The sequence below is a fragment of the Schistocerca americana genome, chromosome 4 (genome assembly GCF_021461395.2).
Source record: "Schistocerca americana isolate TAMUIC-IGC-003095 chromosome 4, iqSchAmer2.1, whole genome shotgun sequence".
NCBI lineage: Eukaryota > Metazoa > Arthropoda > Insecta > Orthoptera > Acrididae > Schistocerca > Schistocerca americana.
This window is the reverse complement of record NC_060122.1, coordinates 434,318,038-434,333,285: the sequence shown is the minus strand read 5'-3', so window position 1 is coordinate 434,333,285 and position 15,248 is coordinate 434,318,038. Positions and strand designations below refer to the sequence as shown.

The 15,248-nt window shown below is 43.0% G+C and overlaps 1 protein-coding gene across 1 annotated transcript in view; it reads right to left on the bottom strand.

Moving 5' to 3' along the window:
- LOC124612641 (FAD-dependent oxidoreductase domain-containing protein 1-like) overlaps nucleotides 1–15,248 on the bottom strand; it is a 105,299-nt gene that overhangs the window by 35,920 nt on the left and 54,131 nt on the right. Inside the window, exon 7 of the mRNA XM_047140941.1 lies at nucleotides 13,660–13,816. Coding sequence (XP_046996897.1) covers nucleotides 13,660–13,816 — 157 coding nt within the window. The remainder of the gene's footprint in view (nucleotides 1–13,659; nucleotides 13,817–15,248) is intronic.

Genomic DNA, 15,248 nt, shown 5'->3' with positions numbered 1-15,248 from the left:
ACCTTGTCCTGGTATGCTCCCATAAGCAGCACGTTACTGTCCCCCACTCCTACCCTGCTATCCCTAGCCCCTCCTCCCTCCCCACCCCAGCCTCCTCCCTAACCCCACCACCCACATTGCTTCTCCCTGTACTGTTGCTCACAGTCATGTGTGTGTTTTGTCTAATTCAGAAGAAGGTATTTAGGCCAAAAGCTTACTTTTTAAGCAGTCTTTTTGTTTGTGCCTGTCTGTGACTCATCACCATTATGTGGTGAGTAGTAATATATCCTTTTCATAATACTATCAATAATCCATCATGGATTTTCCAGTGTTTATTTTATTATTTATTTTGTTTTTACAACTTCTCCAGTTTTTGCATTTTAGCTATATTCTTCCCCTCTTGCTACTTTTTCCTTAGGTTTCTTCTTATTTTACAAGCTCGACTTCATAATTCCTTATCTTTTACTCCATACTCATCCCTTTTCCTATCTATTTGACCATTCTGTGAAATCAATAAATTCTTGGACAATCACTGTGACATGGTAGCAACTCCTGTCTCATTTGATGGTTTCCATACAGTGAATACAGACTAAATTCGTTTATGTGAAGACAGGATGACCTAAAATGGTGAAAATGGTGTTTACATTTAAATGTTCCTTCACCATTAAGTTCAAGGCCTTACTAATAATAATGAATTGAAGAAGTTTCAAGTATGTATGGAAAGTATACAGGACAATGATTGTTGCTTTAGGTTCAGGGCTGGCAATATTAAACAATTGTTTGAAACCATGAATCACACAAGTGACACGAGAACTTGATGAGAAGTTATTATAATGGCAGCACCATTTCACTTGATCATAAAATGTATATTACAAATAACACAGAGTGAAGAGCACTGCTGGAGTAACAGTTACATCTTTATCACAAACAACACGTGCAAGCAAATGGGCCAAATAACTTGGAACTCAGGGTTTATTTCTATCACAAAATTTTCCAGAACACTACTGCAGTGTTCATTCAGTTTGTACTGTTTATAGATGAGACCTCTTTCAAACATGATACTGTCTTCAAATGCTGCAACAGCCATGTTCAGAGTGACAGAAGTCCTTTCATCTCAGACCATAAGATAATTCTCTATCAATCTGAAGACTGGAACAGTAGAAAATCTACTAACATGACTTTACTTTCTACTAGCCCACTTGAATGGTGCATGTTATCTAGTGTTCATTTGAGATGTGTTGACAGATCTGTTGGACTGTATGCCTGATGTCCGTGAGAGGATGCAGCTTCAACTTTATGGTGTACCATCACACTTTAATCTTTACACCCATGGGCACCTGAGCAACAGATATCCTTGTCAATGGATTGGAAGGGGAGGTTGTATACCATTGCAAGTGCGATCACTGGATCTCATTCCTATGGATTTTTTCCTATGGGATAATATAAGACTGTTGGAGTATTAAACACCGGTAAATAACACATAGTAAAATGAACTTTCACAGGTATGAGCAAACATGTATGATTTCCTACCATACACAAGACAAGTGGCATCAATACACACGGCCAAGTATCTGTAATTTGATTTCCTGATCTACAAAGTACACATGATACAAATGTATATAACGTGAAAGGGCATGAGTTCTCCTAATGAGCTGACATGTCAGATGTTTAAAAAGGTAAATACTGTAGCAAAATATGTGTCGATTCTCAGTAACACTTGCTGCCATGCAAAACAGATGACAGTCTGCCTATTGGGCATCTTCATTAGGAACTGTTCAGTTTAAAACATTATCTTGGAACATATTATTCTGATATTAATGACATTTTAATAGGTTACAGGCATATCTATTGCTACAGTAAGTCACAAGCTGCAGAATTTTACTATCACAAACAGAAAGATTCTTATTTTTCTACACTAACTTTTTCTCGACCCAAGGTAAACTTATAACAGAAAGCTTGAATTAATTTTGAAGTTCGTTTTCATGGAGATCCAAAACTGCAACCACTGTAACTGTGCAGTGTGATACTGCTTTTATAAAGAACATTACTGACAAGAGGATCTATGCACACTGGAATGTGTGACTAGCCGGCAGTGGACAAAGACTGCAACAGTCCTAGGACTGCCGCTCGCCAGCAACGTGCATAAAACTTTTGCCCCCTTTAGTCAGTCAGGCAGGTTGTACGCTCAACCTTAGCAGCCGCAAATGGGTTAAGCTAGCTATAGGAGGTAAACAGAACATATTTAACATAACTACAAAGCAATGGATCACCTCACAATTTAAATTTAGGACCAGAAAAGGCATATAATATATAGCAGTTTACTAATAGTTACAAATTATTTAGAAGCAAAGGAGATGACTCACCAAAAAGGCAAAGCGCTGCATCATTGATAGGTACATAAACAAAAGGTACAGAACTTACCTAGCTTTCGGAATGCACTTCCTTTTTTCAACTGTAAGAAAACACACACACACACACACAGGCATGAGCTTGTCTCCCTAAATTGTGCTCAGTCGACCGCCAGCTCTTTACTGGCTCACCGTGACTGTACTGGAGTTAGGGGTGGGGGTATGGTTTGGGGTGGAGTGAGGTGAGGCATGAAGAGAGGAAGCGGGCAGGGAGAGAGAGAGAGAGAGAGAGAGAGAGAGAGACTGTTCAGCTGGTTGGGGGAGAGGGGGGGGGGAGGCAGATAGTGAGTTACCTCAGTTTTAGGTGTTCCTGCTCGCCAACCCCTCACAGCACCCAGCCCCGCCAAGCTGACCTTTCCAACCTATCACATCCACCAAAAAAACCCTACAAACACTCCACAAAATCCAGTGCCGAAACAATCACTGTTTTTTAACCTCTCCACCAAAATTCTCAGTCACACAGAAGTTTCATTCCTACACAAAGGACTCATATTCAGCCTTATTCCCAGGTTTAACCATGCTGGACTCGTGACAGATCTACTCTCCTCCTCCCATCCCCTACAGCGGAAACACTTCTTTGCCACCAACCTGTTCAACAGAAGCCAATCCAATCCCAACATCGAACCCTGCCTGTCCTAGTTCATACCACCATCCAACCATGACCCTTCCACACAACCATCCCCTGGTCACCTTCCAGGAATTCCTAATTTCCAACCTGGCCTCACCATCCTTCCCCAGGTCCCTCCCTAAGAACAACAACCCATCAACAGAAGAAAGGACTGTCTTACACAACCTAAAAATGGATCCTGACCTGATCATACCTCGGCAGTCAAAGGTTTCACCACTGCTGTGATAAAACAAAGTGACTACCAGGCAGAGGGCCTCCATCAGTTATCCAACACCTCCATCAATAAGCTCTGCCAGAAGTCCAACATGACCTATAGTCCCTCCTGAAATCCTTAGGCCCTTCCCAGAACCTCTCCCCTGAATCCATCTACCTACTCACCCCAACAACAGCCCGCACATCCTTCTTCTACATGCTCCCCAAAATCCATTAACCTAACAGTCCTGGGCATACCATGTGGCTGGTTAAAGTGCACCCACCGAAAGAATCTCGGTCCTTGTTGATCAACATCTCCAAGCAATTGACCAAAATCTAGCCTCCCACATTAAAGATACAAACTACTTCCTGCACTGGCTCTCCACCAACCCCACACACCTACCTCCCAGATCCCTACTCGTCACTGTTGATTCAACCTCTTCATACACCAACATCGCTTATGTCCATGTCCTTGCTGCGATTGAACACTACCTCTCCCTATGCCGTGCAGATTTCAAATCCACCACTTCACTCCTCATACTCCTAGCCAGCTACATCCTAACCCATAACTACTTCACCTCTTCACCTGGTCCTCCTCCATCCATCATGCCACCTTTCCTAGATGTCAATCTCCTGCTCTTGGATGGCTCCATCCACACCTTGGTCCGCATCATACCCACCAATCACCAACAGTGCCTGCACTTTGACAGCTCACATGCCTTCCACACCATAAAATTCCTCCCATACAACCTAGCCTCCTGTGGAATATGCAACTGCAGTGATGAGAACTCCCTCACCCAGTATGCTGAAGGCCTCACAAAGGCCTTTACAGACAGGCAATACCCTCCAGAACTAATTCACAAACAGATTTCCTGTGTCTTATCCTCACACTCACCTGGTCCTCACTTCCATCCCAAGAACCAACCCCTCTCAAAGTGGTGTTCTGCCACCCATCCAACCTCCACAACATCCTAGTCCATCTGTATACCACTCCCACATGCAATCCACTGCCACAGGGATCATACCCCTGTGGAAGACTTAGATACAAGACCTGTCCAATCCACCCAACCAGCACCACCTCCTCCAGTCCCATCACAGGCCTATCCTAGCCCATCAGACGATAAGTCACCTGCGAAAGCAGCCCCATGTTATATACCAGTTGTGCAGCAACCACTGCACAGCATTTTACATTGGTATCACAACCAACCAGCTGTCAACTAGAATGAATGGCCACTGTCAAACTGTTGCCAAAAACAAGATGGATCATCCAGTGGCACAACATGCAGCAGACCACAACATGTGAGATTTATTTCAATGGCTGCTTCACAATCCATGCCATTTAGATCCTCCCCACCACCATCAACTTTTCTGAGATGCGCAGGTGGGAGTTATCCTTACAGCACATCCTTCACTCCTGTAAGCTTCCTGGCCTACACCTAAGTTAACTCACTCCCCTCCCGACCCGCCATCAAAACAGTGTGTGTGTGTGTGTGTGTGTGTGTGTGTGTGTGTGTGTGTGGGCGTGCGCACGTGCGTGCATGTGGGTGTGGGCGTGCGCGCATGTGTGTGTGTGTGTGTGTGTGTGTGTGTGTCCAGCAGCTGCTGCTCTTTGTTAATGAATACCATGACTCATTCCACATACATTCTCTTTCATAAAGGGATGCATGCAGTATGATGGATCATCAAATTAAAAGCAAAGGAAGATCGGAGTTTAACATACGTTCAATGTTGAGGTCATTAGAGGCTGTGCACAAGGCCCACTCAAACAAAGACAAGGAAGGAACTTGGCCATGGGCTTCTCAAGAAAACATCTCTGCATCTGTCTTATAGGATTTAGGAAACTCACGGAAAATCTAAGTCTGGATGTCTAGACATGTATTTGAAGCTCACCACATTTGAATAAGAGTACGTGCAGTGTCTTAACCACTGCATCATACATAGTCAAAACTGCTACTTTAATCAGTGAAACACAATGTGAAATATTGTTACACTGTTTTGGGCACTGAACACTAATCTTACATATGTATTAATGGGACTCCCTGGACTTGAAGAAGGCAGAACAGAAATCTCAGATTATAAATTCTGCAGTATTCATATTTTCATCGCTTTTTGAAAAAACACAACAGTGGTCAAATTAATTAATTAATTCATCTGTTCTGCGAACTCCAACAAGAAGGAGAACATTCATGCATGTGGAACACAAGTCAATGTATACATAATTTTTGGAAAATTAATCTGTACACTGTATTGACGATAAACTAGTGCATTATGTTATTTGTCCTTATGTAAGCTAAATGCAACCTAATAAAACAGAAGGAAAGCTGCAATTTTGAAAAAACTCTATTATTCAGTTATTTATATTAAGTAGGCACTGTTTATCTCCAATAGCAGCTCAATGGATACTTGCCGATATAGATAATAAGGAAAGTTCTGACAGAATGTAAATACATTAGGAGTAAAGGAGACTACTCACTGAATAGCAGAAGCGTTGGGTTGTCGACTGGCAAACAGAAATGAGAAAGAAAACTTTCTAGCTTTTGAAATAAATCCTTTGCCAATCTAGAGCACACACACACACACACACACACACACACACACACACACACACACACACACACCTTACCTTATCCTGCGCCTGATGGACATACAATGCCAGGATTACATTTCAGCATGTGGACTAGTGTGGGGTAGGAATTGTGCTGGGGGGCAGGGTTGGGACAGTGTTGGTGGATGGAGTGGGGAGGGGAGCAGCACAATGCATAGAGGGACTGGGATGGGTTGCTAGTGGATTGGAGGGGGGCAACAGGTTTGCTAGCAAGGAATGTGGAAGGGAAAGGTGGCAGGTACATGGGCTAGGCATATGACATGTACCAGAGCCAGTGGGGAGCAACATCCAATGACCGTGATGTGCGTTGGGAGCAGCTAACAAAAAAAAGAAGAGGAAACTGGAGTGTAGGTTGTGGGGATAGAAACATGAGGCCAGGAGGATTATGGGAGTTAAAGATGTGTTCCAAGGATAAGTCTCATCTGCATAAATCAGAAATGCTGGTGGTGGAGCAAGGATTCAGAGGGTACTAGTTGTGCAGTACAACATATTAGAAATCAATGGCTGCTTCACAACCTGGGCCATCTGGACCCTTCCCTCCACCACCAGACTTCTGAACTATACAGATGGGAATTATCTTTCCAACACATCCTTTGCTCTCATAACCCTCCTGGTCTCAACTTCCATTAAGCCACCCTCCTGAGTCCTGTCACCTGTTCCCACCTTCATTGTGTGCTGCACTCTACCAGTCCCAGTATCAGTTTATCACATGCAACTGCCACCCCTCCCTCCTGCATTCCTACACAGCAAACCTGCTGCCTCCCTCCAAGCTGCCAGCTACCCACCCCCAACTTCTCATTCTGTCTCCCACATCTCTCTCCTCTAACCACTCCGCCAAACACAACTCCCACACCACATTAATCCACCATGTACATGTGTGTAATTGTTCTCTGAACTGAAAAGGTTTATTCTGAAGGCTAGCAAGTTTCCTTTCTATTTTGTGTGTGCCTGTCAATCAATCAACGATTCTGCTATTTGGTGAGTGGTCTCCTTTTCTTTTAAGTATTTATGTTAACAGTCACTTGATTATGTTGAAGTTTTTCAAATAAAATAGTTGCCTACTATTGTAAAAATAGAGGCCTCTTAACAGTAAATTACTACCTATTGTACAGTTTTACAAGGAAAACTGCTACTAAGATGTAGCTGATAAACATTTCAATGCTTAACTCCAGATAAGTAGTAGGAGTGGCTAATGAGATAGGTGTTTTAATTTTCTCTTGAATTGGTAGATATTCCCAATTTCTCAGTTTATAATAGGTGAGAGCTTTTCAAATACATTCATATCAGAGTCCATAACTCCAGTCTGAAAACCAGACAAGTAGTAGTCCACAGAAAAGATAATTCCGTATGACAAGGAGCAAAAAAATGTAAAATAAGAAAAAACCCATGTCTCAAGGTCAATAACATGAGAAATACTCTGAACATCAAATCATACTGAACTGATCTTCTTGTTTGCAATTCGTCGTTGTGAGTCTTTGGGAAACTAAGACAAAGTGATAGCTGTGTAGTAGACACAGGCATGTTCAGCGATCAATGAGGATCTCGGAAGACTCTCTCTATAAACAATCATTTATGTAAACCACACTAAGATGACGTTAATAAGTTCTATTCATATAAATGAGTGTGTATTCTATTTTAAGCCTCATAAATGTTTGAAAATACTGAAAGCAGTGAAACAGGTTAGTAATTTGAGTTGGTTTGCTTATTTCCATATTAATATATGAGTGCTAATACAGCACATTAAATCTGTTGGACATCTGAGTATGGCAGTGCCCTCTCTCCTAGTACAAGATATTTTAAGCAAATAAGATAGACTAGGGTTTAACTTCCCATTAATGATGACATCATTACAACAGAGCATAAATTTGGATTAGGAAATGATTTTGGTCATGTCCTTTCCAAAGGAAGCATCTGGTGTTTGCTTGAAGCAATTTTAGGAAACACTGGAAAGCTAAATCTATATGGTTGGGCAAACTTAGCAAACACACGGCTTTACCTATGAGGGACATAGTGACCGTTGTAATTAATGTACAGGACACAGACAAGTCACATATTATTTGATTTATTTTGATCGGTTTCACCTGCCTGACATGAGCATCTTCAGATTTTCATTGCACTAGTGACAAGATATTACAAGTTAAAAAAGCACCATCTTGAATATGCTTTGTGTGGTGCCAAGCAATGCTTTTATCTTGTAACATGTTGCCATGAGGACAACGGATCTGAGGATGCTCAAATCTGACAAGTGAAACCAACCAAAATAAATCAGATAATGCATGACTTTTTATTTTATTCTGTATATTAAATAACTTCTGTAATACTGCTTTTCTAAAACTTTGTAGATTGGGGATTAAAACCAGCTACTAATGTGACCTGTCAGTATACAGTGACCTGATTAACTTCTGATGAGCAATATGAACACCCTCTACAGCATCTCGATCGTACAAAAAATAATCATGATTCCAATCAAATATCAGTGCATCAGAATTTTGGAATAGATAAAGTGAAAGTTTTACAGAATAATCTAATGTTTCTTTGGGTGATTACTGGTATTCTTACTACATTTAAAGGGCAATAGGTTAGCATCAGCTTTAATGGTTTCATGCCTGTGACTGCACTATGTACAGGAGACTTCAAAAGTACACTCCTGGAAATTGAAATAAGAACACCGTGAATTCATTGTCCCAGGAAGGGGAAACTTTATTGACACATTCCTGGGGTCAGATACATCACATGATCACACTGACAGAACCACAGGCACATAGACACAGGCAACAGAGCATGCACAATGTCGGCACTAGTACAGTGTATATCCACCTTTCGCAGCAATGCAGGCTGCTATTCTCCCATGGAGACGATCGTAGAGATGCTGGATGTAGTCCTGTGGAACGGCTTGCCATGCCATTTCCACCTGGCGCCTCAGTTGGACCAGTGTTCGTGCTGGACGTGCAGACCGCGTGAGACGACGCTTCATCCAGTCCCAAACATGCTCAATGGGGGACAGATCCGGAGATCTTGCTGGCCAGGGTAGTTGACTTACACCTTCTAGAGCACGTTGGGTGGCACGGGATACATGCGGACGTGCATTGTCCTGTTGGAACAGCAAGTTCCCTTGCCGGTCTAGGAATGGTAGAACGATGGGTTCGATGACGGTTTGGATGTACCGTGCACTATTCAGTGTCCCCTCGACAATCACCAGTGGTGTACGGCCAGTGTAGGAGATCGCTCCCCACACCATGATGCCGGGTGTTGGCCCTGTGTGCTTCGGTCGTATGCAGTCCTGATTGTGGCGCTCACCTGCACGGCACCAAACACGCATACGACCATCATTGGCACCAAGGCAGAAGCGACTCTCATCGCTGAAGACGACACGTCTCCATTCGTCCCTCCATTCACGCCTGTCGCGACACCACTGGAGGCGGGCTGCACGATGTTGGGGCGTGAGCGGAAGACGGCCTAACGGTGTGCGGGACCGTAGCCCAGCTTCATGGAGACGGTTGCGAATGGTCCTCGCCGATACCCCAGGAGCAACAGAGTCCCTAATTTGCTGGGAAGTGGCGGTGCGGTCCCCTACGGCACTGCGTAGTATCCTACGGTCTTGGCGTGCATCCGTGCGTCGCTGCGGTCCGGTCCCAGGTCGACGGGCACGTGCACCTTCCGCCGACCACTGGCGACAACATCGATGTACTGTGGAGACCTCACGCCCCACATGTTGAGCAATTCGGCGGTACGTCCACCCAGCCTCCCGCATGCCCACTATACGCCCTCGCTCAAAGTCCGTCAACTGCACATACGGTTCACGTCCACGCTGTCGCGGCATGCTACCAGTGTTAAAGACTGCGATGGAGCTCACTATGCCACGGCAAACTGGCTGACACTAACGGCGGCGGTGCACAAATGCTGCGCAGCTAGCGCCATTCGACGGCCAACACCGCGGTTCCTGGTGTGTCCGCTGTGCCGTGCGTGTGATCATTGCTTGTACAGCCCTCTCGCAGTGTCCGGAGCAAGTATGGTGGGTCTGACACACCGGTGTCAATGTGTTCTTTTTTCAATTTCCAGGAGTGTAAGTTAAACATTACTATGGTCGGCCAAGTAGCTGTTATTGAATGCTGCACCGCACTTCAAGGTGACACTGGTTTTCAGTGTATTCACCAAGTCTCTGTAAACAACAGTTAGAACATTATAGCAAATATTCAGTTGATAGATGACAGAAAACCTAGGTCACATGGTCATTCAAGAACTGCTGTATGAATGTCCTTTTTGTTAGAAAATCTCTTTTCATCCTAATGTTCTTTCAGCTTGCTGAAAACAAGGAAATCTGAAGCCAAACTTTGACTGTTTCACAGATGTTTCCAAACCCTCATTGTAAATGTTGATGCCTGTGTTGTGACTGCCATTGATTGCATTGTGATGCAAGAGAACAATGGCTTTGCTTAGTCAACCCTGCATCTTGTTCTTTATGGCACTGCACAGTGGTGTTGGTGTTACACAGATTAAATTGGTATTAATGACTGTGCCCTTTGCTATAATCTCTGTGCACACAACTCCTTCACGGATGAAGAAAACTGTGGCCATGACCTTCCCTGCTGATGGTGCAACTTTGGATTTCTTCCGCAGAAGCAAGGTCTGTCTCCATTCCAGAAATGCTCTCATAGTTGCACTGCTTGTAATGACTCGGCTTAAGAAATCATTGGTTTCTGTGGAGTACTGTTCAAGAAGTTCTACAGAGGCACCTTAAAATCTGCACCTCTATGTGCAGGCGGCAGTGATTGTTGAACCCAGCATGGGCACAATTTCCATTATTGGAGACGATCTCAGATGATGAAGTAAGCACTGCCTATTGAGATGCCCATCTCCTGAGCCATGTCTGGGATACTTAATCTGTGACTGCTTCAAATCAGTTTCTTGACTGCCTGGACATTGCCGTCTGTGGTCAATGTCAATGGCCCTCCTTACTTACCAGCATCAATCATGGCCTTGGTCAAATTGTTGGCGCTATTTCTTTGGACATGATGTTCATTTGGTCTATATATCCTCAGAATTTCACAGTGAATTTGTGTGCAATTTTGACACTTTGACCACAAGAACTGTACTGCTCCACATACTTCTACTTTGGAATATGTTTCCAGTATCCACATCATTTCATTCAAACAGTGGGATGCACATGTTGTCCATGCTGCAGCAGAACCATGTATGCAGGAAACCTGGACCATGTACTCTCTTCTGGCAATGTGATACTCCTGTTATGCAATGATGTTAGTGTGGGATGACATTAGCAGCTTACTTTCTGAAGTGCCTATGTAGCAGGTGGATCCATGCTGAAAAATGATCACTAGTCAGACGTAATAAGTTTTTGGTGTCACAATTATCCATAGCAAGTAAGTATATACTTTTCCTCTCTGATGTCTACATTTATTTATGTTCCAGATGTGTTCTGCTTTTTACGTTACGGCATCTTCACTAGATTTAATCTGGAATAATACAGTTTTTTATATGTGACACTTAAAGAGATCAGAAAATTGTTCACATTGTAATTTTTATGTAAATAAATTAATGCTTACAGTTATTCATTTTTCTGGCTGAAATCTGCAGCTGAATTAATAAAAGGACTAGTCAGATACCTGTAATCAGCTACCCACTGAGTAATGCAGACAAGGACGAAACGCCTACAGGTAACTTAATGGCATATTAATCTCCATATTAATTCTAAAATGTATCAGGTGACCCCCAATCAAATTATAAACACTACATTATAATACTGGGTTCTCAGTGAACGGACTCCACATATGATTATTTGATGTACTTGTGGCGTTTCAATACATCAACCAGTGTGACCTCTCTTTATGATGATCTTTGAACTCACTTAAGGTCTAGCTTTGTTCTGTGTTGTTACATTTTGTGATCACAAAGTCAAGAAAGTATATCTTTACAACAAAATGGTGTTAAATGTTATTATTTCACCATATCATTACTCACCCAATACTTAAGCACTGCCCTTCAACATGAATGGTAAAATAGTCTTTATACAAATGCAGAACTAATATCACCTGCTATGAGTATCAGTTCAAAAACTGAAACATAAAAAAAAAACACTTACCACTGTTCAAAGTTGCTGCCGGAGCCTTCCCCTGTGCCACCCCAACCCAACTCCCTTTTCATTTCCATTGCCTTACTTTCAACCTTCCCTCTCTTGTCATTTTCAGTTCATATCCTATTCTAATGGACTCTACTTTTCCTATTTTCCATTCCAAAGCTCTGTGATTGTTAACACTACTAATAAAAATTTTGCAGCTGTTTCTGAAAGCCACCTACACTATGTGATCAAAAGTATCCGGACACCTGGCTGAAAATAACTTAAAAGTTCGTGGTGCCCTCCAACGGTAATGCTGGAATTCAATTTGGTGTTGGCCCACCCTTAGCCTTGATGAGAGCTTCTACTTTCACAGGCATATGTTCAATCAGGTGTTGGAAGGTTTCTTGGGGAATGGCAGCCCATTCTTCACGGAATGCTGCACTGAGGAGAGGTATTAATTTCAGGTGGTGAGGCCTGGCACAAAGTCAGCAATCCAAGTCATCCCAAAGGTGTTCTATAGGATTCAGGTCAGGACTCTGTGCAGGCCAGTCCATTACAGGGGTGTTACTGTCATGTAACCACTCCACTACAGGCCGTGCATTATGAACAGATGCTCGATCATGTTGAAAGATGCAATCGCCATCCCCAGATTGTTCTTCAACAGTGGAAAGCAAGAAGGTGCTTAAAACATCAATGTAGGCCTGTGCTGTGATAGTGACATGCAAAACAACAAGGGGTGCAAGCCCCCTCCATGAAAAACACGACCACACCATAACACCACTATCTTCGAATTTTGCTGTTGGCACTACTCATGCTGGCAGAAGACATTTGCCACACCCACACCCTGCCACCGGATCGCTACATTGTGTGCCGTGATTTATCAATGCACACAATGTCTTTCCACTGTTCAATCGTCTAACGTTTACTCTCCTTACACCAAGCGAGACATCATTTGGCATTTATCGGCGTGATGTGTGGCTTATGAGCAGCTGCTCGACCATGAAATCCAAGTGTTCTCATTTCCTGCGTAACTGTCATAGTACTTGCAGTGGATCCTGATGCAGTTTGGAATTCCTGTGTGATGGTCGGGATAGATGTCTGCCTATTACACATTACGACCCTCTTCAACTGTCGGCGGTCTCTGTCAGTCAATAGATGAGGTTGGCCTGTGCATTTTTGTGCAGAAATGTTTATCAGTGTGGAAATCTCACGTACAGGCATATGACACAAGTGACAACCAATCACCTGATCACATTCGAAGTCCATGAGTTCCAGGGAGCGCCCCATTCTGTTCTCTCACTCTCTCACGATGTATAATGACTATTGAGGTTGCTGATATGGAGTACCTGGCAGTAGGTGGCAGCTCAATGCACCTAAATTGAAAAACGTATGCTTTTGGGCGTGTCCGAATACTTTTGATCACATAATGTATCTACCCTTCTCCTGCCACCCAGTATATACCTACCACCTCCCTGTCCCAAATGTCTTCATCATCCAAGACAACACAATGGTTTTCTCTCTCTTCCCCCTAGTTTGGAGGTAACCAACTTAAACACTTAGTGCTGTTACAGTCACAAAAGTGTGTACATCAAGTGTATATGTGGAGGGTGGCTGTACATTACAATAAGAAGGTAAGAGAAAACAGAGTGCAAATTACTTAGCTTTATGTGAACCACACACACCTCATTCTGTTGTTTATATTCTGGAATTACCACACTGTAATCATAACAGCCAAAAAATTCATCAACACTAAAAGATGCTCTAAGTTTAATACCTTTAACTGTTCAAATGCTGGAACTCTAGCTGCCAGATGGGGCCAAACACTGTTATCAAAATAACTAGAGTCGACCTCAAGATGTTCTATGCTTGGTTCTCCTTCCTCTTCTGTTGGTGATTTGCCACAGATGAAATTTCCACCAAACCCCTCACGCCTGATAACAGAGAAGAAAGAAATGTGTGATAACTGTGTTCTAGAATAATTTATTATTAGTGTACACACGTGCTAAAAGTGAATTAGTCACTTATGTACAAATATGTAACAGCATCCCCCTTCCACACAGGAGGTGGCAGTAATGAATTACAGCATCAACTCCAGAAGAAACCAAAAGCTCTGTGTTGTCATCCTGATATATGACCCATGAAACAGCTATCCACATTTCAAGATTTGTTGAAACTCGATCCAGGGTATGCACATCTTAATCAGTGGCACCCTCAATGTGTTCAATATAACTGGGGTTTTGTGACATGGGGACAATGCAGTGTACGCCCATATGCATGAAGCATTCCTCAAATCATTCTAATACAAACAAGTTATGGAAATGCAGCTGTTTGATGTATTCGACAACTGACAATATTTCAATAGGCAAATACCCCACCATTTTCAAGGTGCAAATGCAACAGAAGCACTCTGCACGAAGCATGGCTGTCAGTGCCGTCTGGAAGTAGAGTCTCCTGGTGCCTAAGCTTCGCTGCTGCACACCCTGAGTCGGCTGATTGAATAACACGTCAGACCAGCACTTTGTGTCCCACTGATCTTTGACAGATGGCAAGATACTGGTGCGATTGAGGTGGTAACCGCAAGTTTCCACACACATTATCATCATAACTGAACATTTTTAGAAATTACTGATATTATACAGTAGAAGTCTCAATTATGAAAATTGTAATGCCTCGGCTGCCTCCTATCCACAGGTTCCAGCAATTGTTGACCTCATGTTCTACTTAGTTTCTAATTGTCTTCACTATTTCAGTAACCATTTCTGCCTTGGCTCCATTATCATTATTTTGCAGAACTCTGCAGAAGTTTTTCTAAAGTTATTAAGTGGCTTAGGGGAAAGTATCAAGTAGCACTGCTCTAGTGATGTGCAGGTTGTTGCCATTTGGAGGAGAATATACAGATCTTGAAGATGTTACACGAAGTGTGTGAGCAAAGATATGAGACTGATTTTTTTATCTACCAAAGTTTTTATTTTTCCCAAAGAACAATATTGTCCCCTTCACAGTAGTTCCCTTGGCAGCTATACACCAGCAGAGTCAATGTTCACAGTCTTGGTAGCAGCACTGACAGGCTTCAACTGGTAGGGCCTTTAACATGTCAGTCACATTCTTTTGAATGATCTCCAGAGTCCCAAATTGACACCCTTTTAAGACATTTTTCAATTTTGGGAAAAGAAAAAAAATGAGAAAGGGACTCAGATCATCAGATTAATTGGGGGGGGGGGGGGGGGGGGGGAGGTGCACATGGAACAACAGGATTGCCTTCTGAGGTCAAAAATTTCATGATAGAAGAGTCCGTGTGACATAGGGCATTGTCATGATGCAGCATCCACTTGCCTGCAATGTCTAGTCTCACATGATCCACCA